Raw genomic sequence first — 14103 nt, forward strand, 5'->3', positions numbered from 1 at the left:
AAAGGTTTAGTTTTTGGTGTTTTTAAAAAAATTTTGTTGATTGTTGCGTACAACTTATCAGATGCAGTGGCCAGAGTCTGTCTACCAACAAGACTTGACTTGACTTTACCCCGAGTATCCCTCCCCTTGCTTCTCTATAAAGATATCAGTCATGCTTCATTCATAACAGCAACAACGCAATACACCTTGCACACCTCCCAACGTCATTTGCTAATCTTTCAAAGATAATCATCCAACCGGCCGCTGGCCAACTCTTTGTGCAACAGGCCTGTATAGTATTCCGATCCAATGCTCATGAGGAAAACTTTACCATCTAACAACCATTCCCAGTTATTGAGAAAAGTAACAATCCATACCATAGCCCTACACTGTCTCTGCGCCACCCATGATCATAATGCTAACAAAGAAAACTCGGCGCGATAATGTAACAAAGTATGTTCAGCTGCTTGTTGGAGACATTAACTGTCAGTGGGCTGTGTTTCCGTTTGTGTTCCCGTTGATGCCGTTTACAAGAGTCTCGTGCCCAGCATTCGGTATCGTCAAGCTTTCTGAAGTCAAACCAGGCGTCAAAGCTTTGATCATCCCATTCATAGGGGGTCCTCCCGACGTCATTGATTTCTGGCTCATTGGTGATGAATGAATGCCATTGACAAGAGGCGGGCTGAGGTGACCGTTGACGAGATGCTCTAGACCTTGTTCTAGGCATATTCTAGTATAATCTGGGTCGTCTGGCAGCACTTGCACCAGTCCGCGTCGAGGAACTTTCTTGTCGAGAAAAGGTGTACTGCTTGTTTGTGCGAGTTGGGGTTTATCCTCGCCAACGAAAACGCCATTGTGATAGTACTTGCATCGTGGAGCAAGCCTGTTGTACCGAGCAGAATCCGGATCCTGCTTCCACTTCTGACATGTTCCCCATCCCCGGCTTTGTGCTTCTGTCTCCAGAAGTTCCCGGTATTCAACTTCGAGACGAATATTACGAAGATGTGGTATGTTGGGGACAGTATACATAAGATCCGACACCTGATCATGTTAGCTTTTCGCATTTTTGCATATTTGAGTGGCTGGTAGTCACCTTAACAAAGAACATGTCCATATTGAGGAATTTCTCCCAAGCCTCTGCTTTTAGTCGTTGCTTCATCCCATAACCTAGTTCGGAGGGATCCTCGTCACCGTAGTATTCAGGGAGTTGTCGACCGAGATCCCACAGCCTGTCATCGAGAAGAGAGTAAAGACGCCATTCAACGCGCCACAATGACAACTTTGCTAGTTCAGTCACAGGAGCCCGTTCCCAAGCAGTATCTATGAAAAATAATCAGTGGCTACCCCAATAAGTTTGATTAATGGACTTACACCGGGAGAGGTCAAGATCCTTCTCGCCAAGAAGGAGAGCTACATGCGTGTTAAGTACCCACTGCTCACGACCTTCGGCTGTGCCATTAGCTCCATGGCGAATTGTGTCGTATCGGCAGCCTTGAATCCGCTTGAATTTCTCGGCAAGGGCCGGAAGCTTGGGGTTTGGACATGTATCGAACCATCGTAGGAGGGGAGGCAGTTTATCGAGGCGGATGCGTTCTTGCTCCTCACGGAATCGTCGCTGTTCAGCTTCCCGTGCCGCTCGTTTGCGTTCCATATCCTCACGATGCGCACGTTCTCGTCGCTCACGTTCTCGTCGCTCTTCTTCCTCGCGTTGACGGCGAGCTTCCTCGGCGGCTTCTCGCTCGAGTTGCTCACGATGCAGCCTCTCCTCTTCCTCTCGCTGTTTCTGCTCCTCCTCCGCCTCCTTCTTCTTTCTCTCTTCTTCGATGCGTTGCTTTTCTGCCTCTTCTCGACGTGCCATCTCCTCGGCTTCGCGCCGTTGCTTCTCCTCCTCCTCCTCTCGTCGCTGGCGCTCTTCTTGCTCCTTGCGTTTGCGCTCGGCTTCACGCTCCTCTAATTCCTTTTGCAGTCTCTCCTCTTCGGCAGCCTCCTCCTTTCGCTTCTTTTCTTCCTCTTCACGCTTCCTCACGGCTTCAGCCTCAGCTCGCTTGCGTTCTTCTTCTTTCTTGCGTGCTTCATGCTTCTTCCGAAGCTCGTCCTTCTTCTTGGCTTCCTCATCGGCTTGCTTTTGCTTCTCTTGTTCGGCTTCCTTAGCTCGAGCCGCTTGCAGTTCCGACTCAGACACAGCCTTGATAGAATCGGCGTCTTTCATCTCCACGTCAGTCTCCTCTGACTTGACATGAATCTGTTTTTCGACACTACTAGCTCGGTCGGTGTCTGCACGGTGAGAGTCAGCGCGCCTATCGCGTTTCTCCTCATCGTGCTTCTTATGACTAGGTTTTGAGGATGATTTAGAAGAGTCTTGAAGATTGCTGGATTTTCGAGGTCTCTCGTCAGATGATAAAGGTTGTTTGGGCCTTTTCTCCTTTGTCTCGCTATCGAGTCGTCGTCGCTTAGGTGGAACCTCACTATCGTCCTTATCACCATTACTGGGTCGGTCCGGTGTGGTGCTGGCACGATGTCTCTTAGTCGACCCATCGCCAGACACCGACAAGCGATCCCGGGATTCGTCTCTTTTGAGAGCCTTGGTACGATCATGGTACTTTTCGGATAATTTCTCGACTCTGTTCTTTTCGTGTTTGTCGCCTGACTCCTCATGCCTCGACTCATGGGGGCTACTTGGATGGTCTTTGAAAGATGAAAGCGTCGAAGCCATACTGGCGCGTCGTTGCCGCTCCCGTTCCCCTCGGAGCTCCCCCTTCGACACAAGCTTCCTCCTCGGCGGTAGAGTAGTTTCCCCATCTGACGATACGCCGGCAGCATCTGAATCAGCATGTTTAGCTTTGAGCTGTTTCTGCGAGATAGTCGGGGATTGTTCGCGGTCCGAGATATTAATCGACGGAACGGGATCATCTTTACGGGGTCGTCCTGGGCCACGTTTTGAACCCTCATCTCCCTGGTTTGTAATAGAGTTGGATCTTCGTTTCTCTTTGGGGCTGGTAAGCTTGGAGGTGGTTGACTTCTTCTTTGGCTCGGGACTAGAGAGGCTCCTTTTATGCTGTCTGGCCTCCTCCTTTGCTCGTCGGGCACGCAAAGCTTCGTCTTGTTGTTCCTGGCGAGAGTTTGTCTTCTTTCCGCTCCTCTTAAACTCGTCGTAGGCGTTCTTCAGCATATGCTCTTCGTCCTTCCAGTTTGGGCCTGCCCGGTGTCGGGCAATCTCGTAGTATGTTTCTCCTCTGTACCTTCGTGTGGGATCGAATCCAGCTTGTTCCAAAAGTAACTCTATGACTTTGATATTCTCTTGCCCAATTGCTGCTAGTATTGGCGTCGCGAATTCGGGCTGAGCGTTGAGAATAGGCCGGGGATCAGGATTAGCGCCTCCAAGGCCTAGGAGTAGCTGAATCACCAAGTCATGGCCACCTCGAGCCGCAGCAACCATGGCAGCGGGGTCATTAAATCCTTCCTTTACCTGCAAGATGCGTGCGACAGTTTCCTCATCTCCTCGCCCCGCAGCCTGTCGAAGTGTCTTATCATCGAGGGGCATATACAATAGATCGTTTCTCGTCTTTGTTGCGCGCACAGTTCCTGTTCTTCGACTTGTTCCGGAATTTGTAGCCGGGGAATGGCGTGGGCTATCAGGCGCATGCGAGTCCCTCGTATCTTGATCTTGGTGGGAGTGATGTTCTTCTGAGGTGCGCCTCCGATCTCCTGCTCGCTTCCTTGCAGCCATGAGTGCGGCTCGAATCTCCTCGGCGTTATCTGTTTCGTCGCTCACCCGATCTATTGGCTCTTCACCGTTCACGTTGGCCTTTCTAGGATTGACGCCTGCGTCTAGTAGTAACTTGACAACGCCCAGATGGCCGTTGTCGACCGCATCGAGAAGTGGTGTGTCCTTGTCGTAATTGACACAATCCAAATTGCATCCAGCGTCGATCAGAAGTTTGACGATGTCTTCGCATCCATTAATTGCTGCAATCTGAAGAGGTGTGTTTCCAGCGTAGTCAGCTACATTCAGATCTTCAGGTCTCTCAGTAAGACGTGTCTTGGCCCCTTCGTACTCTCCTCGAGCACAGGCGCGAGCAAGTAATGTCTGACCGTGGGCATCGAGATGCTTCTTATGAGGAGCCATCCTTGCAGGGGAGGCATTTGTGTCGGCGGCAGGCGTTGCCAAATTACGTAGTTTAGAACTGCGAGGATGAGGACTGCCACTTGCTGATGAGTCGTCAGAGTGATAGTCAGTGGCGTGCAACGGGGGAGGCAGTCGCCTCTTCTTGTGGCCGAGGCCATTGGAGGAATAGACAGGTAACTGGGAGGATGCACTCCTTCGGTGAGATCGAGCCTGTGGTGAGATGGATCGGTTCTGTGAATCATGGTGTGACTTTGCTGAGAGAGGCTTGTGCTCCTTCTGCGGACGACCTGAATCGATGCTAGCGCTGGTCGTTCGTTGCCGCCTGACTTTGCGGATCTCGCCTTCGTCGTCGGACTCGACTTTGAGACTCTTGCGCTTATGTGATGCCGTGTTTTCACCCGATTTCAATTTCTCGCGAATAGACTTGGCGGGTCGGGGATGGGAATGTTCAGAGTCGGAAGATGAATGCGTGTCATCCGCAAATCGGCGACGCTGCTGCTGCCGGTGATGAGGTGGAGACGCTGGTGCAGAGCTCAAGCCACTGGAGGCAGCTGCATCTTTACCCCGTGACAGCTTCTCGCGTTCGATGTGGGCCGAAGAAATGCGCTTCTTCTTGACAGGGTCACCGCGAGCGTGGATTGACGACGAACTCTTTTCAAGCTCTGGACGATAACCAGCAGCCTTGATTGAAGATTTGGGTGCGTCGCCATCGTTATCACCATCGGCATCACCGTCGCTTCTATCCTCCTGTCTTACCTTCCGCGCCTTTGAAGGGGAATGGCCATCCTTGCCAGGCAATACGATGGTTTCGGCGTCTGAATCGCGGTCTTCCAACGCATCTTGGTCGACAGCAGATGAAGAATTCGCATTCCGTCGTGTGTCTTTATCCTTGTCTTTTTCCTTCTCCTTGTCAACGGGCTCAGAAGGCTTGGGGCTTACTGGCGGGGGAGTCGACTTTGAAGTGTCGGGTTTCGAGTCAGGCCGCTGAGGTGTGTCGCCAGCAGGCCTCGTCTGGTCGGACTGGGCAGCATTCTGCGCATCCATGACATTTACCTGCGAGGACGACTAGCGACTACCACCATTCTGGTGATGATGGTATAGGCAGAAGTTGAAGGGGCGATGGACTCGCGCTGGCGTTGATGCCTATGAACTTAGCCAAGAGGAAAAGCAACGGTCGGGCGCGAGAAAGACAAGAACCAAAGAGGCGAATAAGAGCGCAGTCAACCAGGAGAGGTAATATGGGGGCAAAAAGAAAGAAGAAAAACAAGGCTACGCGAAAAGGCGAAGGATTGATTCGTAGGGGCGATTTGGAGTGTCTGGAAATCGGGCGGTCGGAGGCGTTGAGTAATAGAATACGGAGTACGGTAGGTGAGTAAAGGTGAAGAGAGAGAGAGCGAGCGAGCGAGTGAGTGAGTGGTTGGTTTCGGATTGGAGATAGAATTGGGAGTGGGAGTGGAGGCTCAGCTCAGGTTGGTTAGATTAAGCCCGGTTGAGTTTAAGTCCAATAGAAGTTGAGATTGTATTCATCGGTTCAGAAGGGGAGATGGATAATGAATTGTAGGCACCTAGCCTGTGCTGAGTCTGACCAGAAAACCTGTTAATGGGGATAGTTACAGTGTACGGAGTAATAATGGTGGTTTTGGGAGAATGAATGATGATGGACCACAGCGTCTTTGGGCGGGCCTTCTACCCAGATTGAGATTGAAACGGGGACGGGAGGATGAGTGCGAAGTGGAAGAGAAGAGTGGAAGCATTGGATTTGGAAACTCCAAAGCAAATGCCCGAGCAAGGCTCCCGGTCTCCAAGATGAATCATGATTGGCTGAGTCTCTGTCTCTTAGTCTTGTCCGGTCAGACATAAAGGTCCAGACCGCAATTTGAACTAGCACAGCCAAAAAGAACCGACTGGTTTTATTTAATTTGAACATGACAGAAAATAGATACTTTACGCTTTTCTTCTGAACCGTGTGACATGTATATTGAGTCTGTGCGTAGTGTACCTAATACGAAGCAACTCTCTTGCTCTCCTATGTTAAGGACATTGGTACCTATAACAGTGTCCGTACGTTAGTACTTTGCATCCAATGTAATTAATCATCCACTTACCGTAAAGGCAAGGAACCCAAGGTAGACAGACACCTATTGTAGTTTAGCTCGTCTACCCCCTGCAGTCAGGAAACTCCAAGATGACACCTTGATACGATGACTTATGTACGGATACCAGTAAAGACTTGTAACGTTAGCCTGTTGGATCAGTAGCGCATAATGTTGAATCCCTCTTCATAATTTTACTCGCTCGGGATTGACTGCTTGGGTTATAGATTCCGGTGTCTTGTTTATGCAACCCACCTTGTGACTATGCCTCTGGGCAATCAATAATTCGTATTTATTCAAGGTTCCGTACATGGAGTCTTTACTGAAGCTACCTACCTTAGGTACTTAGGTAGGTACCTAAGGTAGGCTCTTGGTTTCATCAGTCCCTGTGCCCCATATTTAACTGTACCGGGGATCTCCACTGTCTCTACCTGGATGCAACTTCAACCACTAACAATTCTCTCCCTCGCTGATCTTGGCCCTAGCACAACATCGAGCTCTCGACGTGTGGAACCACATCACAGCTCATCGATGTCAAAGAATCGCACCTGACCTTTTACGTGCTGTAATGACAAAAGGATCGTGATGGATTCATCAAGCTCTGCCTTACTGCCTTCTTCTCTGCAACACGCCAGGATTAACACTCTACCGGAGACGGCGTACTATATTCCTAACTTCATAACCGAGCAAGAAGAACAGAACATTTTGGACAAGGTCTGCATCCAGCAATACAAATGATAGCCGATCACGACTCAACCATCTCTAGATCTCAAGCGCTCCCAAACCCAGGTGGAAACAGCTTACAAAACGACGTCTTCAGACCTGGCCTTCAGATCTCGCCAACAACAAACTCCTTGAAGCTCCCCTCCCTCTCTGGCTTCAAGACCCAGTCATATCCCGTCTGCTCTCGATGCCATCCCATGACTCCTCATCAGCCAACATATTCGAAAGAAGTCCTCACAAGAAGCCGAACCATGTCCTCATCAATGAGTATCCACCTGGTATTGGTATCATGCCACATAAGTTGAGTGTTCACCAAGTGATACACCCTCTTTTCTCTTTCGTACTTATATCATACAGGATGGTGCAGCATACTGGCCGGTTGTAGCGACCGTCAGCCTTGGAGCTAGCTTGTGCCTGAACCTGCATCGCAGCAAGGAGGACGGCGCTCTTGATCCTGAACCTGCTTGGAGAATCCTCCAGGAACCCCGTAGTTTACTCATTACAACTAGCGAGCTGTATACCGACTATCTCCATGGGATTGCTGATATCGAAGAAGATGTTGACTTGAGTGCCGAAACTGTTGCCAACTGGGATTTGCTCGGTTCTCCCGGTGTATACGCCAACGGCCGGAATATTCGTCAAACTCGCACAAGCCTGACTTATCGAGATGTTCTTCAGGTATCAAAAGTCGCGAACAAGCTCGGCATCTTCCTCAAACGATAAAGGATTCGGGTGTGACTAGAAAGCTAGTAGACAGGCGGGATCATGATCCATCGGTCGGCTACCTTGTCGGAGCCGAACTTGTTCTCATACCATGCTTTTGTGCCCTTCGCCGTCGCGCCCAGGTTCACGGCCACAAACGCCACAGCAGTCAGGATGCTCTTGTTGAATAGCTCGCCTGGAGGCGCAGCGATCCAGGCAATTGCAAGATACAGAATGCACTCGGCAGTATAGTGAGGGCAAACGAGATATTTGAACCACCCTTCTGTTGGAAGTGTGTACTTCTTGAGGCTGGCCAGATGTCTGTGGCATTGATTCTGCTTGAAGTATGCAACGGAATAGAACAGGACAGCCGATAGCAACCTCCGTGGGATTTCAAGAGACTGGTTAGGAGAATCCCAACATGACAAAATTGCACCTATGACTTGTCAGTGTCTGGTGACCACTTGTGGCGGGTTTGTAGCGTACCGGAACCCTCGATCCAGACAGCGAGGCTTATAACAGCATAGAATGCAACACCGAGTGCCCAATGAATGAACCACATAGGTGACGAGCCTGGCTTGAACACAAACAGACTCTCGTATAACCGCCTTGAACCCTGCAACGCCATGAGCAGCCACGCGATATATGTTTGCTCTAGGCTCATCGATGATCTGCCAGCCCTGTCCTGCCAAGTAGCAATACTCCTCAACACCGATCCCCTCGTCAGATATTGCCAAGCCCAGAAGCCTGACAGAGATACTGAGATGATGTAGAAGTGCATAAACCACGAGTGAGGCACTTGTCCATATTCTGTTAGGTTTTTCAATAATGATCTCAATCCTGCGAAGTTTTGCTTTTCATCGTCTCCTTTCTTGCTCTTAGACTTTCCGGCTTTAGGTCTTCGAGGACCATAGTCCATCATAGCCCTACGGACATCTTGGGGGAGAACTTGTAGAGCTGAAACGAGAGCGGCAGAAAGTGTGAAGAAACCCTGGCACCATTGAGCTGGAGATAATGTTGATAACAGATCTACCACTTTATTCAGAATCTCCTCCATTACCTTTTGTGGTATCTTCATGTCGCTGATATTTTTGAACTGGAAGGACAAGATGAGGTTCTTAAAAACACGTTTGTTGGGTCTTGGCTTAAGTTGGTACCTCTCATTCCCTGGCGCGTGTTTTTGTACAGTATCAATTTCCCTCAAGTATATATTTTACACTGTGTGTATATCTCACGTTGAATATACCTCACCTCAGCAGCCCAGGTACTTACCTTAAGTAAAGGTAGTTCTCATTGTTGCTCCATTACTCTATATCACAAACCGGGGTGAAGCCATTTTATGAAGTAATACGTCAATGGTTGACTCGTTCCCTGTTTGGATTTTGCTTTGGTCTTTGATTTCTTAGCTGAGGTCGAACACATTCGGTTTTTGAAACAATGATGTCTGCACGGAATGGAAACGTTATTCAACCGAGAAGTGCTTCTCGTTCCGGAGGCCATATAGAGAAACCTATTTGTTCTCGATGGTGCAGTTTCCGTCAATTTAGTATGAAACCAACGATGAGTGACCCTCAGGAATTGTCACAGTTTACCCTAGAGAGACGAAATCTGAGCTTCACAGGTTTGGGTGAATGTCTATACCGTATTGGTAAAAACGGTACATTGGATATTCTTTTATCATAAAAAAAAAGTTATAAATCGAGTGACGAGAGTGCTAAAAGTTACCTCTGACATCCTGTTTTATACCCAAAGGGCACTTATCCACTTCATCAAGTCATGGCAAAGGTAGTCTCTTAATTCAGTCAGACACATAGACTCTCAAAGCTTGTGACAATGAAGATGCCGAGGACAGACATAGAATTTCGCTGAGAGTTATGATCAAGTTCACAAAAGTAAGGAGAAGAGAAGGGGTTGGCATATCAAAACAAAGCAGCTTCTGTTTAGCGAACGATAGTCTAATCAATAAAACGACAACCAAGCGAGTGTATGTGGAAACAGCAGTAAACACCAAACCGAAAAGCAAACCATATCTCCCATCCCATGCTCAAACCCAAACACCACCACCGCTTTTGGCCACCAATCTCCGAAACTCCAGATTACTGAGCGAACATCCCTTACAAACCAGAGCCGAAGTTCTGGCAGCGGCTGCTGAAATTGACATTGGCGTTCTCCCAGAGACAGTCAGCATACTGGATGGAGCACTTATTCTGAGCGCTCTGCCACTGGTCGTTACCGAATAGGTTGAAGAAGCGAGGCTCGATACCAGACTTCTCGAGTGCACGCTTGTGGAAGTGGGAGTGAGATCGCTTGTCGAAGTAGTTACTGCTATCACTGCGAGTGTTAAGCTTCTTGCAGCTCTGGACATAGGTACCGACACAAGCGTTGTACTGAGCCTTGCAGGCGTCGGCACAAGCGCTGGACTGCTGGTTGCGGCGATAAGAAGAGCAAGAATTGGAGTTGGTATTGGTGTAAAGCTTGAAGGGGTTCTGAGAAAAGTCGCTCTTCAAGTCGTTGCAGGCAACCAGAGGCAGCTCAATGCCACCGACAGGGTTGCCGGGACCATAGCCCCAGATGTTGGAGCTGGGCTGCTGGCAAATGTTGGTGGGCTGAGGAGCACAAGAGGTGACAGCAGCCGAAGAAGTCGTGGAAGTGCTGGTGACGGCGCAGGGATAGACACTGGTAGTGGTCGAGGCACTGTTTCCGCCAGTGGGAGCGTTGTTCTTAATGCAGCCAAGCTTGTTGCAGCTACGACCACGGGAGCAAGAAGAAGCACAATAGCCCTGGACACCATCACACCACTTAGAGAAATCGAAGCAGTTCAGAGCGCCGGGCCAGCCAGCGTTCTGGAAGCAAGCAGCAATGTTCTTGGCGCAGTTGTTGTAGGCGGTCTGGCAACTGTTTTGATCCTGGAAGTCAGGGACAGACGGCGCACACCAGTTACCACACTTGTACTCGCAGGTGTTGGGTACGACAACGGTAGAAGTACACATAGCAGGACCAGTAGTGGTGCTGCAGGATGTAGTGGAAGGCTTGTTGGTGGTAGACTGGCCATTACCGTTGGTGGAAGAAGGGTTGGAGGGACCCGGAGGTTTGTTGGTAGTGGAAGAAGGACCAGAAGGACCAGAAGGACCGGAGGGACCAGAGGGACCAGAGGGACCAGAGGGACCAGAAGGCTGACCCGTGGTAGAAGACTGTCCATTTGCAGTAGTGCTGGTCAAAGTGCTCAATGTTGTGGAAGAGCTAGTGACAATCGATTCGGAGCTAATGACAGGAATGGTGCTTGAAGAACTGGAAGTAGCAACACTTGAGGTAGCAGCGGAAGTGGTAGAGGTAGATGACCAGAGAGAAACGGAAGCCGAGGCAGAGGCAGAGTTGCTGGGCTTCCAGCCACATGGCTGAAGAGAAAGCAGATCCTCAGCAACGTAGACACTCAAACGACTAGGTCCACCGCAGAGCAGGGTCTTGTCACCGTTGCAAGGAACGTTGCAGTCACCAACATCTGCCTTGACCGTGTCGTTGGCCAGGACGTTACCGCAGTAGCATTCACCACCATATTCAAGACCAGCAAAAGGGAAGCCCTGGTCAGCGCAGGCAGTCAAGCAACTAGTGGGGGTCATCTGAGAACCATCAATATCCATGGGCCATGTCAGAGCGCGGCCCTTGGAGGAGTTGTCAGTGTAGCAACCGTTGGGCTTATAACCGGCGATAGACTGGACAGTTCCTTGGAGTTGAGTAACAACTCCTCCAAGGTTGGTGAGCTTGAAAGTGGGATCCTGCCAGATGGAGAAGGCATTGTCACTACCGCAAGTTTCGGTCTTATCACCGGTGCAAGGATAGTTGCACTGGCTATCAGGAAGCTGAATGCCACCAACGGTGGAACCGCAGTAACAGACACCATAGTACTTGAGACCAGCGTACCGGAAGCCGTTACCCTTGCACTCGGCAACACACTTCTCGACAGTCATGTTGTACTGGTTCTGACCGGAGCGGTAGATGAGTGCACCACCCATATGACCCTCAACGCCATCCATGTAACATCCAGATGAAACATAGGGCTGAAAAGGGTCAAGACAAGGTGGGTAGTCGATGTGGGTGGCCTGGGCCATGCCAGCCAAGGCGATAGTCGCACCAGCGACAATGGTTCTAAAAGAGAACATGATTCTGTTATTGTTATCAAATGAGAGGATAGAAAGTTGCAAATAGCTGTCGAGGCTGTTGTAAGTGAGATCGGGTATCTGGTGCCTCAGTGTCGTTGCAAGCAGTCTTGATGTTTAAAGAGAGTGGTGCCCCAGGGCAAATACAAGAAAGAATGTGATCCGAAGAAGAGAGTGTGAGAGTAAGCTGATTACTTGAGAAGCTGCTGTTAGATGATGAGAAAAGCCTGGTTACGGAACGGGAGTTTCGAGGATATTTATCCTTTGCGATGGTTCCATGACCGCCAAGGCAAAATCTCCTCGCCTCTCGATCAGCTTAACAAACTCAGCCATGTCAGCCATAGTCCCAGGAACCGGAAGCCCCGTGCCCATCCAAAATGCCACAAATCTACTGAATAACATCATGATGCAAGAGACGCCAGTGCACCCAGGAGCTCGTGGCACAACAAGAACAACCCTTCCCAAAGCAGAGTCGTAGACAGACGCCACTGAGCGCCTAACACACGCCGAACTCGAAGGTAGTATCAATCGGCCAGTTCTGCTAAGGATGAGACTATTCAAACAGCTCAGACGGGTAAGTTCCTCGTTCGCTGATTCGGGCGTAGATCGAGAAGTGGACGAGTTGAGTCCCTTATAGTGGATTGATCTTTTGAGTCTAGTCGGCAGAGTGAGAGACGAAGAGGCGCGGGAGGCCGATCTTACGACAATCAATGGAGCGTAACAGACTCTCAGAGGTGAATCTTGATACACGCGGGGACGCCAAGGGTCCAGACGCGACCGATGGTGGTTGGCTCTCGGAATGGATTTGGAGGCGTTAAGGGGCCTGTAGCTCTCCCGCCTGTTACTGCAGCTTCTGATGCAGGTACAACAGAGGTCTAGGTCCTTGTTGAAGAGTCAGTAACGAGGCGAGGCCGAGTATTACCCACTCATACCACCTGTGACCATGAAGGTTTTGACACAGATCCCAAATTCCCATTAACTTGTGACATGTCAATCTTGAATGACAGAACATGTAGAGCCTAACATGAATAGAGCAGGAGTAAATCTGACAGAATATCCAAGGGGTGTATCTTGAGAAGATTCCAGTTTGTCCTTGTGGGAAATCTCCACCCCCCAAACCAGATAACACTGGATCTACAACAAGGTCATATTCCAAATCCCCCAATAAAGCTTTACTTTTCGATCGGATCCACGATGGAGGACAAACAACACAATAGTGGTATCGTGGCTCTGGCCCAGCATACCTGTGGCTAGCTGGTTCTTCATGTGGATTCAGCACTTGCTGGTGCTGTGTTGGTCGATCATATTCGCACAATAGGCCTCTTTAGCGCTACTAGCCTTTGCTATGTAAAGCCACAATTGGATCCTAATCCATTTTTGATTACCAGAAGATCCGTGTCGTGAGAATCTAGATGGCTGAGGTCCGGTCTCGCCGTCCTCTCTGATCGCCGGATTTGGCCAAGATGGAAGGATATTGAACAGCTCTAGTTTGGCAGATTCAGGGAACGATCTTGTTTAGTCGTTCATCCACGAGAGGGTTGAACATACCATCACTTTTATAGTTACAGGAAAAGCAGAAAGAAAGTAAAAAACCATTGGTGTCTGGTATTGTACAGAAAAAACTTGTCGCCAATCGTGAAGTTGAAGTTGTTGCTCCCGGTACTAGTTCGTTTGCACGTGATCGTTAAAGACATGACTACTTAGGTAGGTACCTCAAACTAAGGTACAGGTATCATCATCAACCAACAACCTGGGTGACAAACGCAGAACCCAGAACATTAAAACTTGCAAATAAAAGTGTTCAAAGATATTAGATAATAAGTCAGGGCTCACATTATTAGAATCCAAAGTTGCCGGAGTTCTTGAGTCTATTCAATCACACCCACCACTCGTGATGGTCATTCGACTTTCTTCCATTGACAAACAGCCTGACGCCTCATGAGAGCACCACTACCATATGCACCTCTAATAAACTTTGCTGATCACGTTCAACAACTCTCCATTAGTGAAACCTCCGACCTGTTAGAGAAGATTGGTCTCGAATCTGGCATTACAGTTTCAGAGCCAACCGTTGGGATTTACTAAACGATCCCCGACGATCCAGGAACCAAACTCAGTTCAAGACTAAAAGTCATTCGTTCGGAGAGAGCGGATATTGAATCTTACCGATCGATGAAGTATCATGACTTCAAAAGCATACTCCTCATATCATGTTTCTGTCTCAAATAAGTCCACCTAGTCTTAACCGTCTAACCTAATCCTGCCTTCTGAGGCAATAGATGCCCTCCCTCAACTGACTCGTGAACAGAGATATATATTACGTAGC

At 49.3% G+C, this 14103-nt stretch overlaps 4 protein-coding genes across 6 annotated transcripts; 1 reads left to right on the plus strand and 3 right to left on the minus strand.

Moving 5' to 3' along the window:
* Positions 1-3: 3 nt before the first annotated feature.
* On the minus strand, positions 4-5848 carry FVEG_05344 (hypothetical protein). Its single transcript, XM_018893531.1, has 3 exons — positions 1351-5848; positions 1073-1299; positions 4-1020 (listed from the first exon to the last, which is right to left on the minus strand). Exons 1-3 carry the CDS (start codon positions 5147-5149, stop codon positions 466-468), a joined length of 4581 nt encoding a protein of 1526 aa, XP_018750388.1. The 5' UTR covers positions 5150-5848; the 3' UTR covers positions 4-465.
* A 798-nt stretch (positions 5849-6646) lies between these two features.
* Positions 6647-8759, minus strand: FVEG_05346 (hypothetical protein). The gene is made up of 2 exons (XM_018893533.1): positions 8110-8759; positions 6647-8059 (listed from the first exon to the last, which is right to left on the minus strand). Exons 1-2 carry the CDS (start codon positions 8699-8701, stop codon positions 7668-7670), a joined length of 984 nt encoding a protein of 327 aa, XP_018750389.1. The 5' UTR covers positions 8702-8759; the 3' UTR covers positions 6647-7667.
* Positions 6784-7644, plus strand: FVEG_05345 (alkylated DNA repair protein alkB like 6; the record flags this gene model as incomplete). Its single annotated transcript, XM_018893532.1, has 3 exons — positions 6784-6912; positions 6965-7228; positions 7279-7644. The coding sequence occupies 3 exons, from the start codon at positions 6784-6786 to the stop codon at positions 7642-7644; spliced, it is 759 nt and encodes a 252-aa protein (XP_018750390.1).
* A 758-nt stretch (positions 8760-9517) lies between the features above and the next one.
* On the minus strand, positions 9518-14085 carry FVEG_05347 (hypothetical protein). Of its 3 annotated transcripts, XM_018893536.1 has the most exons (3): positions 13326-13384; positions 12710-13261; positions 9518-12659 (listed from the first exon to the last, which is right to left on the minus strand). In XM_018893536.1, the coding sequence occupies exon 3, from the start codon at positions 11778-11780 to the stop codon at positions 9738-9740; it is 2043 nt and encodes a 680-aa protein (XP_018750393.1). In that variant the 5' UTR covers positions 11781-12659; positions 12710-13261; positions 13326-13384; the 3' UTR covers positions 9518-9737. The 3 variants fall into 3 exon arrangements, with proteins under 3 accessions (XP_018750393.1, XP_018750391.1, XP_018750392.1); XM_018893534.1 differs by having other exon boundaries at positions 9518-13261; positions 13326-14085; XM_018893535.1 differs by having other exon boundaries at positions 12710-13386.
* Between the last annotated feature and the right edge of the window lie 18 nt (positions 14086-14103).

This window comes from Fusarium verticillioides, chromosome 3 (genome assembly GCF_000149555.1).
Source record: "Fusarium verticillioides 7600 chromosome 3, whole genome shotgun sequence".
In the NCBI taxonomy this organism is placed as follows: Eukaryota; Fungi; Ascomycota; class Sordariomycetes; order Hypocreales; family Nectriaceae; genus Fusarium; species Fusarium verticillioides.